This window comes from Arachis ipaensis, chromosome B10 (genome assembly GCF_059453495.1).
Source record: "Arachis ipaensis isolate K30076 ecotype BB chromosome B10, ASM5945349v1, whole genome shotgun sequence".
NCBI classification, from domain to species: domain Eukaryota; kingdom Viridiplantae; phylum Streptophyta; class Magnoliopsida; order Fabales; family Fabaceae; genus Arachis; species Arachis ipaensis.
Window position 1 is genome coordinate 3,602,966 of NC_142435.1, and position 16,785 is coordinate 3,619,750.

Sequence of the window (16,785 nt, forward strand, 5' to 3'; positions counted from 1 at the left end):
GGGAACTTGATGGAAGTCTACGTGGACGACATGCTGGTGAAAACTAAGGAAGAAACCGACCTCTTGACAGACCTCTCGCAAGTCTTCAACACCATAAGTTTACATGGGATGAGGCTAAATCCCGCAAAATGTACCTTCATAGTGGAGGCTGGAAAATTTCTGGGGTTTATGTTGACGCAAAGAGGAATTGAAGCAAATCCCAACAAGTGCAAAGCCATCCTAGAAATGAAAAGCCCAACTTGCTTAAGAGAGGTTCAACAATTGAATTGCCGACTTGCAGCCCTCTCCAGGTTCTTGGCAAGGTCAGCATTAAGATCCCTTCCGTTGTTCTCTTTATTAAGAAAAGGATGTCAGTTCGAATGGACTCCAGAGTGCGAAGAAGCATTCCAGGAGTTCAAAAGGTTTTTGAGCCAACCTTCAATCATGATCCGACCTCTAGTTGGGAAAGAGCTCGTACTATATTTGTCTGTAGCAGACAAAGCTGTAGCGTCAGCTCTAATAAGGGAAGACGAGGTCTGGCAGCATCCTGTGTACTTCACCAGCAAAGCTCTACAAGACCCTGAACTAAGGTACCACAAACTGGAGAAGTTCGCCTACTCCTTAGTAATAGCCTCACGAAGGCTACGGCCTTACTTCCAAGCTCACACAATAAAAGTCCGGACGAACCAACCTTTGAAGCAAATCCTCCAAAAGACGGATGTCGCGGGGAGAATGGTTCAGTGGGCAATAGAGATCTCTGAGTTCGACTTGAAGTACGAAATCCGGACGACAATTAAAGCCCAATGCCTCACCGACTTCATAGCAGAATATGCAGGAGATCAAGAGGGAAAACCAACATGGGAACTATACGTAGATGGATCCTCAAACAAGACAGGAAGCGGTGTAGGCATAATACTGGTCAATGAAGGGGGAACACAAATAGAGGTTTCCCTCAAATTTGAATGCCCAGCTTCCAATAATCAGGCAGAGTATGAAGCCTTGATCGCAGGATTGAAGTTGGCAGAAGAAGTCGGTGCAACAAAAGTGACGATATTCAGCGACTCTCAAGTGGTGACCTCCCAAATAAACGGAGAGTATCAAGCCAAAGACCCAAATATGAAGAGATACTTGGAAAAAATCTTGGAATACCTTAGGCGCTTTGCAGAAACTGAGATCAGACATATAACTCAGGATCTTAATAGCAGAGTAGACGCCCTCTCCAAGTTAGCAAGTACCAAACCAGGGGGGAATAATAGAAGCTTGATCCAGGAAACTCTCCAAGAACCCTCTGTAGTTAAAATAGAGGCCAAACAAGATGTCCTTGAAGTAACCGGGCTAAACCTCGGATGGATGAATCCCTTAGTCGAATACCTAAAATTCGACATCCTCCCCAAAGAGGAAAAAGAGGCCAAGAAAATCCGGAGGGAAGCACAATACTACACTCTGGTGAAAAATATCCTCTATAAAAGAGGAATATCAATGCCATTGCTAAAGTGCGTCCCGAACTCAAGGACAACTGAAGTGTTAGAGGAGGTTCATAATGGAATCTGCAGAAATCATCTCGGAGCTAGGTCGCTAGCTAGAAAGGTAATCCGAGTTGGATTCTACTGGCCGACCTTGCAAAAGGATGCCACAGAATTTGTGAAGAAGTGTCAGCCATGCCAAATGCATGCAAATTTCCACGTGGCTCCCCCCAAGGAGCTCATCAGTATAACTTCTCCATGGCCTTTTGCAAAATGGGGAATGGATCTGTTAGGACCTTTTTCTCAAACTCCAGGACAAGTAAAGTACTTAATAGTGGGAATATACTACTTCACGAAGTGGATAGAAGCAGAACCATTAGCCACCATCACTGCCCAGAGAAGTCGAAAGTTCCTATACAAGAACATTATCACAAGGTACGGGATACCTCATTCCATCACCACGGATAATGGAACTCAGTTCACCGACTCAACCTTCAGAAGCCTGGTAGCCCGTATGAAGATTAAACACCAGTTCACCTCGGTGGAACATCCACAAGCAAAAGGACAAGCCGAGGCAGCCAACAAAGTCATACTGGCAGGATTGAAAAAAAGGTTGCAAGATGCAAAAGGAGCTTGGGCTGAGGAGCTCCCCCAAGTGTTGTGGTCTTATCAGACGATACCACAATCTGCCACAGGGGAGACACCCTTCCGACTTGTCTATGACGTGGAAGCCATGATACCAGTAGAAATCGACGAGCAAAGTCCAAGTGTGATCTTTCATGATGAGGTCGGGAACATACAGGGGTACAAAGAGGAACTTGAACTGCTCTCTGAAATCCAAGAGTAAGCCCAGATAAGAGAAGCGGCATTGAAGCAGAGGATGACTACCAGATACAACAAAAAAGTTATTCGAAGGAGTTTTACCCCAGACGACTTGGTCTTAATCAGAAACGACATTGGAGTCAACAAATCTGGGAAAGGGAAGCTCGCCGCTAATTGGAAGGGACCATACAAAATTAGTGAGGTCTTAGAAAAAGTTTATTATAAGGTGATCGACTTAAACGACACCGAGTTACCAAGGTCGTGGCATGCTTGTAATATGAAAAGGTACTACAGTCAAAAGCGAACTCTACTCCCTGATGTACTCTTTTCCTAACTTCATAGTTTTTTCCCAAAAGAAAGGGTTTTCCTGGAGGGGGGGGGTTTAATGAGGCATCAAAGTAGAGACTAAGGGGCTACAAAATTATCAAAAACCCTTAGTAGCATTAAAGTACCTTTACAAATAAATAAAGATCTTTTACAATATCTCTTATAAATTCCTTTTCACTTTTCTTATTTCTTTCTACAAAACGCACCGACTTAAGCTCGACAAAGCGTGAAAATCCCATGAACCGACCTAGATGGTCGTCAGGATAAAACGACGAGGTACAAGTCGGTGTAAAGAGGTTATATAAGCAGATCATAAAAACTCAAAAATTGGCCGACATAGAAGTCGGGAAACCAATGACAGATGAAATGCATCGCAAAAATAACCTAAGTCACGGAAACTCAATGAAATCCAAAAATTGAGTATAAGGAACAAACCAAAAAGAGATAAGAAAATACATCGAAAACCAATAGGCAGAAGCTGTCCCAAAACTTTGGAACAAAAAACTTCAAGTTAAACAAAGGACGGTCAGCCCTAGTAAAAGCCTTTTTCAAAAAATGAAAAAAAGTTTTCGAAAAAACAAAAAAAGATCAGAAGAGGTTTCCAAAAACCTAAGAAGAAAGCATGCAGGCCAACATAAAAGATAACCTAAAACCCTTATCCAAAAAAGGGTATTTTTAATTTTGTTTATGGCCAAAAAAGGCCACAAAATCGTCAGCAAGTTACCACCATAAATAAAAACATAAAAATTGTTTAAAAAAGAGGGACCCACAGGCCGGGCCCCCATATAGCCAGCATAGTTTAATTGGAAGAAGGAAGGTCACCACCAGGAGTCGGAGCAGTAGGAGTCGGAGCGGCATCAGAAGAAGTCGGAGCAGGTTGGTCAGGAACATCAGAAGGAACCCCCGAAGAGCTCGGAGTATCACCCTAAGGAGGAGACTCAATTATCCTTTGCCCCCGAGTCTTCAACTCGAAGACCGTCTCAAGTCGGGGAAGGGAGACAATTGCACCATTCACCACGATCTTGTCGGGATCCAAAGGAGAGAGGTCCAAGTCGGGAGCAATAACTCCGACTTGCTCCCTAAAAATCCTCCAGGCCTCCTCTGCCCCCTCAGCAATTGAATCCTCCAAATCCTGATAGGCGTCCCGACACCCAGAGAGCTCCTTCTTCAGGTCCAAATTCTTCGTAAAAAGCTTGATATAATTCTGCTCCGCCTTCTCCTTAAGGCCCTCCGCCATGGCACACTGGCCCATAAGCTTCTTCTCCCTCTCCTGAATCTTATCCTTCTCCTCCTTTAATTTGGCAACCTCCTCCTTCAACCTCTTCTCCTCCTCCTGATATAAAGAAATCCTCTCCTCAAGTTCCTTAACTCTTGGGGTGGAACCCAAAGAACTGAGGGGAGTATGTTCAAAAATATCCAAGAGCTTGGTACAAACCCCAGCCGCCTGAACGCTTCCCTAAACTATAAGATTTAGATGGTTCCGAACCATAGCATCATCCATACTAATAGTTGAATGAGGAAAAAGATGGGTTTGGACAAATTGAGGACCATCAAAAACAGCCCCGGAAGAAGAGCCAGAAGTCTTCCGTTTCTTCTTCTCAAGTTCAGGGGAAGGTTGGGACGGAGGGGGAGGAGAAGGAAGAGAAGAAGTAGAGGAAGAGGATACCATAATGGGACGGGAGGAAGTCCCCAAATTATGAGGAGGATGAGGAAGGGGAAGATCGCTAGTGTCCCTTGCAGCGTCCACCCGCGCCCGAGATCTTTTCTTCGCATCCTGGACTTGTTGATAAGAGGAGGCAGAAGCTTTCTTCACCATTTCTGAAAAGAAGACAAAAAGTCAATACACAAAGAAGTCGGGACTTCAGAATTAGAAAACAGGTCGGAGTAAAACAAAAAAGAAACCATATATACCTAATTGAGTCTGTACAAAGGTCGGAGACCCCTGGAGGAACTTTTTTGTATCCAAATAAGGGCCCCTCCCCCAAACTTCTCGAAGGAACCCCACGACAGCCTCCTTGACCTCATCTAGGTCATCTAAACCATACTTCTCCATAGGAGAAGCCTCCAGCCAGTATAAAGGAAAGCGGGGAACAGAATTTTCATCCAGAAAAAAGGGGTGGTGACCCTCTACAGCTAGAACTTTAAAAAAGAAAATTTTGAAGTCATGAAAGGACTCGTCAAAAAGGTTGAAAACTCTCCGACCTTGAATAGCTCGGAAAGACACCCACTGTTGTTTATTGTTTTGCCCACTAAAGGGCTTAGTCATATGAAAAAGATAAAAGAAAATCCTCAGAGAAGTCGGAAAATCTAAGGCCTGACTGATAAGTTGGTAAACTTTCAAAAAACCCCAAGAGTTGGGGTGAAGTTGAGTAGAAACGACACGGAAGTGACGCAAAACAGAAACCTCAAAAGCAGAAAAGGGCAAAAACACTCCGAGTCGAGTGAAAAGACTCTCATACATAAAAAAGAAATGGGGTTCTCATCAGAAGCCCTCCCAAAGCAAACCCGGTTTTCCGGACCCGGGACAATCAATTCATATTTTGGCTCATCCTCATCAAGAGCACAGATCCTATGATGCGTGTGAATATCAGTGATGTAGTTGGTATCTACCAAAGGTTCTTTCCCAAGAACCGTGACATCCACCCACTGAGCAAGGGACTCTAGAGAAGACATTCTCTCCCTATACAAAAAATAGCAAAACCTACAAAAGGAAAAAGGAAAAAGGATCAAAAACAGGGTCTTTAAGGGGCTTGAGACCAAATCCTCAAACAAAACAGAGTTGCTAAGCCTATAGTCAACTCTCCTCTCAAAATAAAAACATGCAAACGAAAGCATTTTTGTAAAAAAGAGTGCAGAGAAAAGAACTAACCTTTGCTTGAAAAGGGGATGGGGCAGTGGCGGCTCAGAGAGAGGAGAAGGCTCAGAGGAAACCTCGCGAACAAAGTTTTTCTTTTGAATGAGGAAGGCAAATGCGAAGGTTTTCAAAAACGAAATAAAGAAAGAGAGGGAAAGTATTTATAAATACGTTAGGGGCATAATGGTAAAAACGGAGGCCGTCATTAAAGAGGTGCACCGTTACCAATGTAACTGATCCCCGCGTATGAATACGCAAATTCCTAACCGACGCGACGTTTGATTAGACACGACTGTTGGAAAACCTTGAAACACGTCGGTTCCAAAAAATCACGTCGGTTTCTCAGCAGGTCGGTTAAAAGCCCGAGTCAAAATACCCAAGCCCAACTCTTGAAAAAGATTGTACTCGAGTAGGGGCACTGTTCATACCCTGGCCCAATGCTAAAGGCCCAGATCCAAACGAGAGACCCAATCCAAAGGATTGACCCACACTTTGCACCGACTTCCCTTAAGAGGTCGGTTCTGACCACGACTTGCTTATGAGAAATCGGAGACAAGGATTAGCTGGTAGATAATACTCATTTAAATAAGTAACTGCCCCTAAAATCTCTCAACCCACTTCCAAAAGTCATATCCCAACTCCCCTAAGATAAATGGACAGTTATCCCCCTTTAAACGTGGAACTACTTCAACGGTGGTTATTGGCTCACCACTATAAATACACTGTCACTCCTCAGGTATCACTAAGTCCCAATACTCTTTAGACCTGCTTACACCCTTGCTAACTTAGGCATCGGAGTGTCTTTGCAGGTACCACCCCCCATTCTCTCACACTCACAAGTCGGACGGAGGCCCCAAAGATGCGGACCCGCTCGGAGGCTTCCTTCTTCAGACGACTGGGCCAACCCAACGAGTCCAGCCCATTAATCTCCAGTTACCCATCGTAACAGTAATAATACTGTTAACAGTTACCTTTTTTTATTATTATTATTATCAGTGAGATTATTATTATTATTGTTAGCCATTATTATTATTATTATTATTATTATTATTATTATTTGATAATAAATAAATAATGCTGTTTAGTAAATAAATTTTGGTTTTTTTTAATAACGTAATATTATTTTTTAATAATTATTTGTTAAGATGATAATAATAATTATCATTTTTCTTTTTACAGGCTACAGGAATTTGTTACTCAAAAAACTCGATTCGCCCAATACGTTTAATGAGGTAGCAGCAGCAGTACTGAAATTTATTGGGTTTCAACACGTTTTGCGAGTAGACGAAATGAGAGGTCTGCACTACTAATGAGAGGTCCTTCAGTCTCAACTAACTCTATTTTTTTGACATAGTTATCTGCCAAAAAAGCACACCACTAAGGACTTTATGCAAGAAAGAGTAAGAAGAGAAGTGAAGATGAAGATGAATGAAACTGGACTTCGTATTTATAGGCAAAGTTGTGGATTTAAATATTATTTTGTGTACAAAACGCAATCTGCGTTTTGGGGCTTCCAAGAAAAAGTTTCTGACACTAACAAAACGCAACCTGCGTTTAGCCTAAAACAAAATAAAAAAAATGGAAATGCCAAAACATAACCTACGTTTAATATATTTTAAAATTAAAAAAAAAATAAACAAATACAAAACACAACTTGCGTTTTATACCTGAGCCATAGCAGTGTAATTTTTTTTCCCCTCCATTTCATGGTGTTACATGTTAACACTTTCCATAATTTAAAAAAAAAAACAGCCATTTAATGTTGGCCCAACGCTTTGGTGTATTTTTGATTTTTTTCTAACAGAAATATTTGATAACAAAAAATAATAAGAATTTGTTTTATTTAATTTTCATTAATTTTTAACAATAATTAATGAATATTAAATAAGATAAAACAGAATAAAATCGGTTCATTAATTTTGAATTAAACCAAGTTATACTTCTTTATAATATGATAACGGCAAACAATACCTCAATAAAAAAGTACACAAGTAATAAGGAAAAAGGTGTAGTGATTTTAATTCTTTTTTCATATTGTTCTGAAAGGTTTAGATCTAAGAACAAAAAGCATAATCAACCAGGAAATTATTTTGTCCTGTTCCTTTTGTAGGTACTCAGTTAACTAACAGCTTAACATAATAATAAGAAGAACACCCCAAATCCATGATAATCTGCAACTCATTGTAATTCAGAATTCGATCTGATTTACATACATAATTGAACATAATCTTTGGAAGTCCCAAAAAAACAGTAAGAAAACTATAATGCTTAAAAGAATCTTTGTATAATTAAGAGGAAACACTCCACAAAAAACTTGAATAGCATCATGAAAGGCATAACTATACTAGCCAATACACACTTGTCTAAGGCAGATCAACAAATCTTGAATCCAATTGAAAGTTCCAAAAGTCCAAAAGAAGCTTTCTTTTTATTGATCATTGATCTCCAACTAGGGTGTGCATGGCCCGGCCCGGCTCGAAGATCCGGTCCGGTCCCGAGCACTTTAGGAGCTAATTTGGTGTGATTTCATTAGGTCTAGGACCGGGTATGGGTCTCAAAAATAGACCCGGTCATTATTTCGGATCGGGTCCGGGCCATAGTTCGAGTCACCCGAAATCGGCCCGGTGGCCCGGTCATCATACATAATTAATATTTTGTGTTATTAGTGATGGATGATGGCTATTATTATGTGAAATTTAAGTGTTATAAACCTTAATATTTTGTGTTATTAGTCATTATATATAAGACTATAAGTTAATATTTTATGTTTAAAATGCATAAGACTTTAGACTAATACATAATCTTGTGTTATTTGTATTGAATTAAATATTTGGTGTTATTAGGTAATATTAGTATTGATTATGGTTATGCTTTAATTTTAGAGAAGAGTTTGTTCTTATTATATTTTTCTAAGTGAATTTTACCATGTCAAATAATGATTGGAGTCTTGAAAATTTGGATATTTTTACATGCTAACTTACAAGAAGGTATCAAGGTAATATAATGTTAACGGCCCGATTTTCACCTGGTTTTTACCCGGTATAATCGTGGCCCGAAAATGTATAGGTTTCATTGGGTCTAGGGTCGGGTTCGAGTCTAACAAATAGGTCCGGTATATATTTCGGGTCAGATCTGGGTCGCATCAAACCCGATTTCACCCGACCCATGCACACCCCTATCTCCAACAATGACTATTTGTCTCTCTATACAATACAATATCAAAAGAGCTTGGAGCATAACATGATAGAAAAAGTCATGAGTTCCATCTCTAAGGTTTTCAATGCTGAGATTTATTATGTGTGATTAGTGATAAATTTTAATTTTAATTTTTATCACTATCGGAGTTGAAGTTGACTAACAAACATAAAAGTAAAAAGAATTATTAAACCACTCTTCCACCTTAACCCATGACAATAATAAAAAAATTTCACAACCCATAAATTCAATATACAAAAATTCAATTATAATTTTAGTCTTTATTATTATTTTATCTTTATCTTATATTTATCTCATCTTTATTATTTTTATTATTAATAATCTTAATAGATAAATAATAAAATAATAATTTATAAAATAAAAAAATTTTATAATTAAATAACATATAAAAAATTAATTTATAACTAAAATAAAATAAAAACTACTTATGTTATTAAAAAATTTAAAAATATATTTTGTTATAAAACCATTTAATAGTCAAAACATTCTGGACCGTTGAATCCTGTTCCTAATGTCATTCAAACAAGAGTTCACAAGTTGTCGAGACCCTAGCAACCTTGGATATCTTTTTTAAAATTTCAAGCCTATCTTCTTTTCTTGAGGAACTCGAGCAACATATGGTCATCTTCTTTAACACACTTGCATTCTGCAGAATATATATTGCAAATTGAATATCAACATCAGCACCATGAAAATTCTTTATAGTGCAGGCTCTTAGGTGCGATGAAAGGCATCCAGGAACGGTTTGTGTGTCACGCTGATTTAGTCGATCCAATACACTTGCCGATTTCTTCTCCTTTCTGATGACAAGAATTTGAAGCAAGGGACAGGAGTTGAGCAGTCCAACTAGCAACCCCCATTTACATTCATACACGGAGAGCTTCATATGAATTAGATTACGGAAAGTGATGGCACGAGGACTGAATTCTAGCCCAGAAAAAGAAGAATTATTGATTTGCAAGTCCTCAATATTTGGGCATCCTGAGAGAATCATATCAAGATATTCATCTTTTACAAATACAACCCAAATCAAATACAAAGTTTTAAGAGCCGGTAAGTGTACTGTTAAAACACGGTCAACTTTTAAGGATGTCAGCTTGAGAACAACAAGGCTTGCACATGTGAGAATTCCAATCGGCAAACTTATTATCTGAGAATGAAGCTCAATCATCTTAACTTCACGCTGAATGGCGGTGTTGAGCCACAATTCTACATCACATTGACGACATGAAGGATACTCAGATTTGAGGCGGAAATTGAGAATGGGTTGCGTTACATCTCGCGATAGCATAACTGCGTAGGCGATGCGAACAAACAGTTCTTCCTTATCCTGGAAGAGTTCGTCATCGAGGTCCACTGTGGGAACTGAGTGCCACAGATCCCTCCACCTGCTCGAGAGAATGCTTGTTGCTGCAACCATTCTAGATTCCAGAAAAGAAAGGATGTGAACAAGGATATCATTCGGTAATGCACTAATTCTATCAACTCCCGACATGGCTAGTGCCATTGTTGGGTTCAGTGAGAACCCAATATATAGATTGTGCTTTAGCGAACCCTATTGCTTCTCAAGCAGGTAAAAGATGAAATTTTGATGATTGGTGATTGGTTGAAATTGTAAATTATAAAGGTAAAACTAAATATATATAGAGCATTGTTTTATGAAAGATAAAAACAAATAAAGATGAGATAAAGATAAGATAAGATAATAATAAAGACTAAAATTATAATTGAATTTGTGAGTCTTAAAACTTCTTAAGGTAAAAGAGTAGTTTAATAAGAACAAATTATATTATCCGAAAATATCGTACATGATCATGATGCAAATTTAAAGTTTTCACTATTGTTTCCCACTTTATAATATTGCTGGATGCTGTATTTGAATCTTGCCTTTGGCAATGGTGGAGGAAGAGGAGATTCAGCTAACACAATTTGCTGGTTGTTCATCATTGAATCATCAGTAGAATTTGGTAGCGCAAGTTGCGAGGACACTTCTTGATCTGTTTTCAGTGCTTCATCTTTATCTTCTTTGGCCTTATGAAGTAACATACTAGACAAAGTAGAAGAATTAGCATCACTAGAACTATCCAATGAGTCCTTCTCTTCTATAGGTTTGTGACAGAGTATGGCAAGAATCTAATCTATGTCTGGCAGAAGAATGTGTATGGTACGGCTGTGAGTTTTCTAATAATGCCTTGTGCATATCTTTTACATGAGTCCCACTCCCATGCTAAGATTCTCTATCATCCTATCCAAAAAATGAAGGGGAAAAAGTACTATCTTATAGTCAAACGTTTGGTGTGATCGATTATTCAACTTTAACAATTTAAGAATTAAAATGAAAATTTAAAAACCTGGTAATATATTATTATAAGAATGAATATGTGACACCTAAAAGGGAGGGGAAATATTAAAGAATTGTGACCACTGAACTGAGCAACAGAGTCTACAGAAGTAGATGACCACTTGAGTTATGAGGGTCGCAATCCATGACCTTATCAATTAATGTGACTAGCTACATTATAAGATGTCGTTATTGTCCCCACAACTGTCCTGTTTTATATCTCAACATCCAGCACCGTCAAGTCACTGTTACCATCCCCGGTATTGTTAAACAATTCCAACTTACATTGTTTCATATCATCACTTCAATTCTTCTCGCCACCCTATTTAATGCTGGCCCAACGCTTTGGTGTATTTTCTCTAACAGAAATATTTGATAACAAAAAAATAGCCAAAAACAATCAGAATTTATTTTATTTAGTCTTTATTAATTTTAGCAACAATTAATAAATCTTAAATAAGACAAAACGGTAGGAATGAGTACGGATCGGTTTGGTTCGAGTTTATGATAAAATTAGAACCGAACCGATCAAAATATAATTGGTTTGGTTTGGTTTGAATTTGCATTTTTTTGTACATATACCTGAACCAAACCAAACCGATTAAGAACGGATTAGTTCGGTTCGGATAATTGGGTACCAATGACTTTGAAATTCATAAAAAAAACTGGATTTTTATCTTAAAAATTCAACAAGTACAATAAACATGTAACATCAATAGAAATAATCCAAACATGTTAAACACCAAATACATTAAAAACTAAACTCATTAAAATCCAAACATATTAGTAATGAATAATCATTGTCTAATGGAAAAGTTATATATATTTTTTTATTTAATTAATATATGATCGGGTTTGCGGGTTAGTTCGGGTTTCACACCCCCAAAATTGATGCCCGAACCAATCACTAACAAAAACTATCGGTTTGGTTCGGGTTAGACCCGATTACCCGTTAGTTTCAGAATCAATTTAATTGGTTCAGTTCGGGTTCGGACGGATAATTTAATTTGTTTCAGAACCAATTTAATTGGTTACCAAACGTACATTAATTTTGAATTAAACCAAGTTATACTTCTTTATAATATGATAACGGCAAACAATACCTCTATAAAAAAGTACACAAGTAATAAGGAAAAAGGTGTAGTGATTTTGATTCTTTTTTCATATTGTTTTGAAAGGTTTAGCTTAGAGATACAAGAACAAAAAGCATAATCTACATTCTAATTTAATGCTACTAATTAAATTTACTCTTTTAGCCCTATTAATTCACATTGTTTACACATTGTTCAAAAATCTTATTTGTTACCTATACTTTTCCATAAGGAAATTATTTTGTCCTGTTCCTTTTGTAGGTACTCAGTTAACTAACAGCTTAACATAATAATAAGAACACCCCAAATCCATGATAATCTGCAACTCATTGTAATTCAGAATTTGATCTGATTTACATACATAATTGAACATAATCTTTGGAAGTCCCAAAAAAACAGTGAGAAAACTATAATGCTTAAAAGAATCTTTGTATAATTAAGAGGAAACACTCCACAAAAAACTTGAATAGCATCATGAAAGGCATAACTATACTAGCCAATACACACTTGTCTAAGGCAGATCAACAAATCTTGAATCCAATTGAAAGTTCCAAAAGTCCAAAAGAAGCTTTCTTTTTATTGATCATTGATCTCCAACAATGACTATTTGTCTCTCTATACAATACAATATCAAAAGAGCTTGGAGCATAACATGATAGAAAAAGTCACATGAGTTCCATCTCTAAGGTTTTCAATGCTGAGATTTATTATGTGTGATTAGTTCCTGCACAGAAAGATAAATTTTAATTTTCATCTTTATCACTACAGGAGTTGAAGTAGACTAACAAAGATAAAGGCAAAAGAACAAATTAGATTACCTGAGAATATCGTACATGATCATGATGCAAATTTGAAGTTTTCACTATTGTTTCCCACTTTATAATATTGCTGGATGCTGTATTTGAATCTTGCCTTTTAGGATTGGACTGATTCGAATGCAGGAACGAATTCTTTGCAGAAACTAAAGGCAGGGCCTTCCAGAGCCAGGATTCAGAAGGTGACTTTGGCAATGGTGGAGGAAGAGGAGATTCAGCTAACACAATTTGCTGGTTGTTCATCATTGAATCATCAGTAGAATTTCGTAGCACAAGTTGCGAGGACACTTGTTGATCTGTTCTCAATGCTTCATCTTTATCTTCTTTGGCCTTATGAAGTAACATACTAGACAAAGTAGAAGAATTGGCATCACTAGAACTATCCAATGAGTCCTTCTCTTCTATAGCTTGTACATGATTTGTGTCTTGATGAGAAGTTTCTTTCCCTCTTCTTTTGTCCAACTCGGCAATCAGAGTATCTATCCTTAGATTTTTATCTACAGAGCTCAAATTTGAAGATGACAATTTGACTGTACTTGCAGTATCTATGTACAATGTTTTTTCAGTTGTCAGGTTCCCTGAATATGAACTTCTTTTGGGTGCTACCATGGATGGTATCTCCCTAAACTTTCCAAGCTCTGTGCTATGGAATTTCATCTTGCCAGGCTGGTTATTCTCGGCTTCTCTCGGATCGCTTGGCAGCCTTGCTCCACGAAATGGAGACTGAGGTTTACTCCTACAGGGAGATACACCAGCTGCAGCTGCTCTTGAACGGCGAAAGGGAGAGAGCCTACCCGGCAGCAACTCGCCGGAGTAATAAGTAAACCTGTTTGAATCACTAGTCCATTTCTTCCTGCTTTCTTGCAGGTCAGGTGATGCACCTCCTGAGCTTGATTTGTTCTTGTGATTGTGAATTGCATCCCATGCCTGCAGGGAGGAAAATTCAGATTGTGAGTAAACAAGTTTAAGAGTGGTGATTTAAAGAAAATATGTTAGACATTAGTGTCATTGTTCTTACTTTCTTTACAGCTGGAATTGGGCTAAAAGATCTAATTTGAGAAATTTTACTAGGCTTCACAACCTCATTTGATGAAGGCAATGAAACCTGGCTCTTGATCTTCACATCAGGCATAGGATTCAACAAGCACAAGGAATTTCTAACATGTAAGCGCGGTAACAATCCGCAGCCTTTTGCTGAGATATTAGCAGAGTTGTCATAATCATCACCTTCATTTTCACTTTCTTCTTCCTCCTCTTGACACTGAGCAGAATATGGTATGATATCAGTGATCTGTTTACTAGGCAATGGCTTCTTTTCATCGCGAATCAATTTGGTAACATCTCTTAGTGGTTGTTCTACCAGCACACCCGATTGCTGCTTCTTTGAAGAGTACTGAGGAGGCTGCAGAGTCATAGCCTTCGCGGCCGGCAAGAACCGGCTCATCATGAAGTCTCTAGTTTGCTGATCAGTAGAGACGGTTCCCAACTTCTTTGCATCCAAAGTATCCAAACCACTCACACCACTCTCACTGCAGTTCATGGAGAATGATTGTGTTTGTGACAGTGTTTCAAGTGCATCAGAAAAAGCATCATCATCATCATCATTATCCTTGTTCACCTTTTTCTCCTCCACATTAGACCTTCTAATCTCAACAATGCTCTCAGCTTTCTTTTCTCTACCACCATCCATTTTATTTCTAACCACACTGACATTGAAGGAGTTTGATTTATTTGTAGCCCTGATCTTATTTGCAAGTTTAGAATCCTTTTCTGATGGCTGTTTGAAAGAAGCATTTGTGGATTTTCCAGGGGGAAGCCTTGGACTTGGAGTGTTTGATGCTTCCTTAGAAGGTTGATGCTCAGATCCAGCACTATTGCCATTGCCATTAGCACTGTTACCCTTGCGCCTTCCGGGGATATGCTCCCAATTGAAAGGCACAGCAACAGGTTCTGTTAGCTGATCCATGTCTGAATTGTTGTAGTTTGGTGGAAGGGTGTGACGCTTCTCTAATATCCTCTTCCTTACTTCATACAAAGATGATGTTGCAGCAGTGCGTCTCACAGACATGAGAGGGGCATTGATATTCAATTTCCTTTCAGCCATCTTCTCAATTGTTCAAACTTCTATGCAGCCCCTCTCAGTAATAAATTCAAAGTTCAAAACAGTCTCATACCTTAACTTATTTGCAGCTCTGAGGCCTAAAACTCTGCTAAGAGAATCCTAGTTTCCACTCTTGAAACCTGAAAATGAAAAAGGATAGAAGAACCGATCATTCATAATTCAAACAATAACAAGAAAGAATAGAATCTCTGATTCAATTCAGCATATCTTGAACTAAGTTCAGAGAAGCAACAGAGAAATGAAAGCACTAGTGAGCATAATTTAGGCCATTAAGCAGAGAAAAAGAGAATTTACACAGCATTATAATAGTACTCTATTGGAGTTAGAGAGTTGGAAAGGATAAAAACCTTTCAAGTTGTAAAACTCTCTTTAAGCCAAGGAGTCAAAACATAATGAATGAATTGAATAGTAGTGGTACAAAAGCTTATAAGAGAAACGAATGGTAATGAAGAGAAGAAGATCAAAATATCAAACCTGTAAATAAGGGTGCATAGAAATTGCAATAGAGTTATGGTTGCAGAGCAAAAGAAACAAAAGAGGAAAGTGGTTTCAGTAGTCACAGGTGGAGTAACCTTTTGTGAAGAGAGTCATGAAAGGACTAAATTAAAGGTGGCAATGAAAAGAAGAGAGAAAAAGTAAAAGGCAGAGGAATATCCAAACAAACAAAGGACATGAACTCATGAAGGAGTTAGTTAGTGGAGTTGGAGGAGATAATAATGAAAGGGGTGGCAAGTGACAGAGAGTGTTTGTAGTATGTAGTGGTTGGTTGGTAAATGATGCCGTGCAGTGAGGGGGGCAGTGACTAATTGAGTAAAATCAAAGAAAAGCCACTACAAGTCATAGCTGATTGAGACACCACCCCATACTCACTCAATTTGCAGTGTATATAACTTGTGAGTTTGATCTCCATGGATTGAAGCATGTATTATTTAATGTATTTTAGATGGTATACTGTATTATTTATGTATGCAATTATTACATATTTGCATTATTGGATACTAGTAGTAGTATAGGAAAGTTATCAGGTATACTGGAGAAAATACTAGTGTTCCAGTTATTTTATCCGTTAATCTTAATCAATATGTATTATATTATATATATTTTTTATAATTCAGATGAATAGTTAAAACAACTGGAATACCGGTATTCCCATTACACCTGATAACCTTCCAGTAGTATATGATATGTTAATGCCAATTTGAGAAGCAATGAATAGTCACGGATGAATGGATGAAGAATGGTTAGTGGGAAAGCAAAGGGAGAGGGACGGGGAGAGTGGAAGTAACTGGTGTTTTAAATGTTCATCGCATGAAAAAGTTTAAATATTATTTAATAGTTATTTGTTTATATTTTTAAATATAGAAAGTATAGGGAGTCAATGACCTAAGCGTAATGAAGGTTTAGAAAGTATTAGAAATATGATTATTAGTGTTACATTGTCCTGTCACGTTACACTTTTGAGATGAGTGGTTTCAGGATATGGTATTAGAGTTCCAGATTCGGAAGGTTAAGAGTTTGAACCTTGGTGTCCAAAATTAGCTTTTTATAACATGAGATGTTTATTATCCCTGGTACTCTTTTAAATATTAAAATATTTAATTTAATATATTTTAATTTTATTTATTTAATTAATAAATTAACTTATATTAATAGGTTTAGAGTTTTTATTTAATATAAAATTATAAATAAATACTTTTCAAATTATTGTAATTATCATTGAGTTATTAGAAGTGTGAATTTTTTTTTTGTTTCATG

General features: G+C 37.7%; 2 protein-coding genes across 4 annotated transcripts; both read right to left on the reverse strand.

Moving 5' to 3' along the window:
* Positions 1-9,105: 9,105 nt before the first annotated feature.
* On the reverse strand, positions 9,106-10,687 carry LOC148578971 (FBD-associated F-box protein At3g52670-like). Of its 2 annotated transcripts, XM_088503395.1 has the most exons (2): positions 10,549-10,687; positions 9,106-10,082 (listed from the first exon to the last, which is right to left on the reverse strand). In XM_088503395.1, the coding sequence occupies exon 2, from the start codon at positions 10,079-10,081 to the stop codon at positions 9,176-9,178; it is 906 nt and encodes a 301-aa protein (XP_088359521.1). In that variant the 5' UTR covers position 10,082; positions 10,549-10,687; the 3' UTR covers positions 9,106-9,175. The 2 variants fall into 2 exon arrangements, with proteins under 2 accessions (XP_088359521.1, XP_088359520.1); XM_088503394.1 differs by lacking the exon at positions 10,549-10,687 and having other exon boundaries at positions 9,106-10,264.
* A 1,714-nt stretch (positions 10,688-12,401) lies between these two features.
* LOC107622893 (transcription initiation factor TFIID subunit, putative (DUF688)) lies at positions 12,402-15,909 on the reverse strand. Of its 2 annotated transcripts, none has more exons than XM_016324964.3 (4): positions 15,505-15,909; positions 13,927-15,149; positions 12,912-13,835; positions 12,402-12,817 (listed from the first exon to the last, which is right to left on the reverse strand). In XM_016324964.3, exons 2-4 carry the CDS (start codon positions 15,010-15,012, stop codon positions 12,785-12,787), a joined length of 2,043 nt encoding a protein of 680 aa, XP_016180450.1. In that variant the 5' UTR covers positions 15,013-15,149; positions 15,505-15,909; the 3' UTR covers positions 12,402-12,784. The 2 variants fall into 2 exon arrangements, with proteins under 2 accessions (XP_016180450.1, XP_088359516.1); XM_088503390.1 differs by having other exon boundaries at positions 15,378-15,512.
* Between the last annotated feature and the right edge of the window lie 876 nt (positions 15,910-16,785).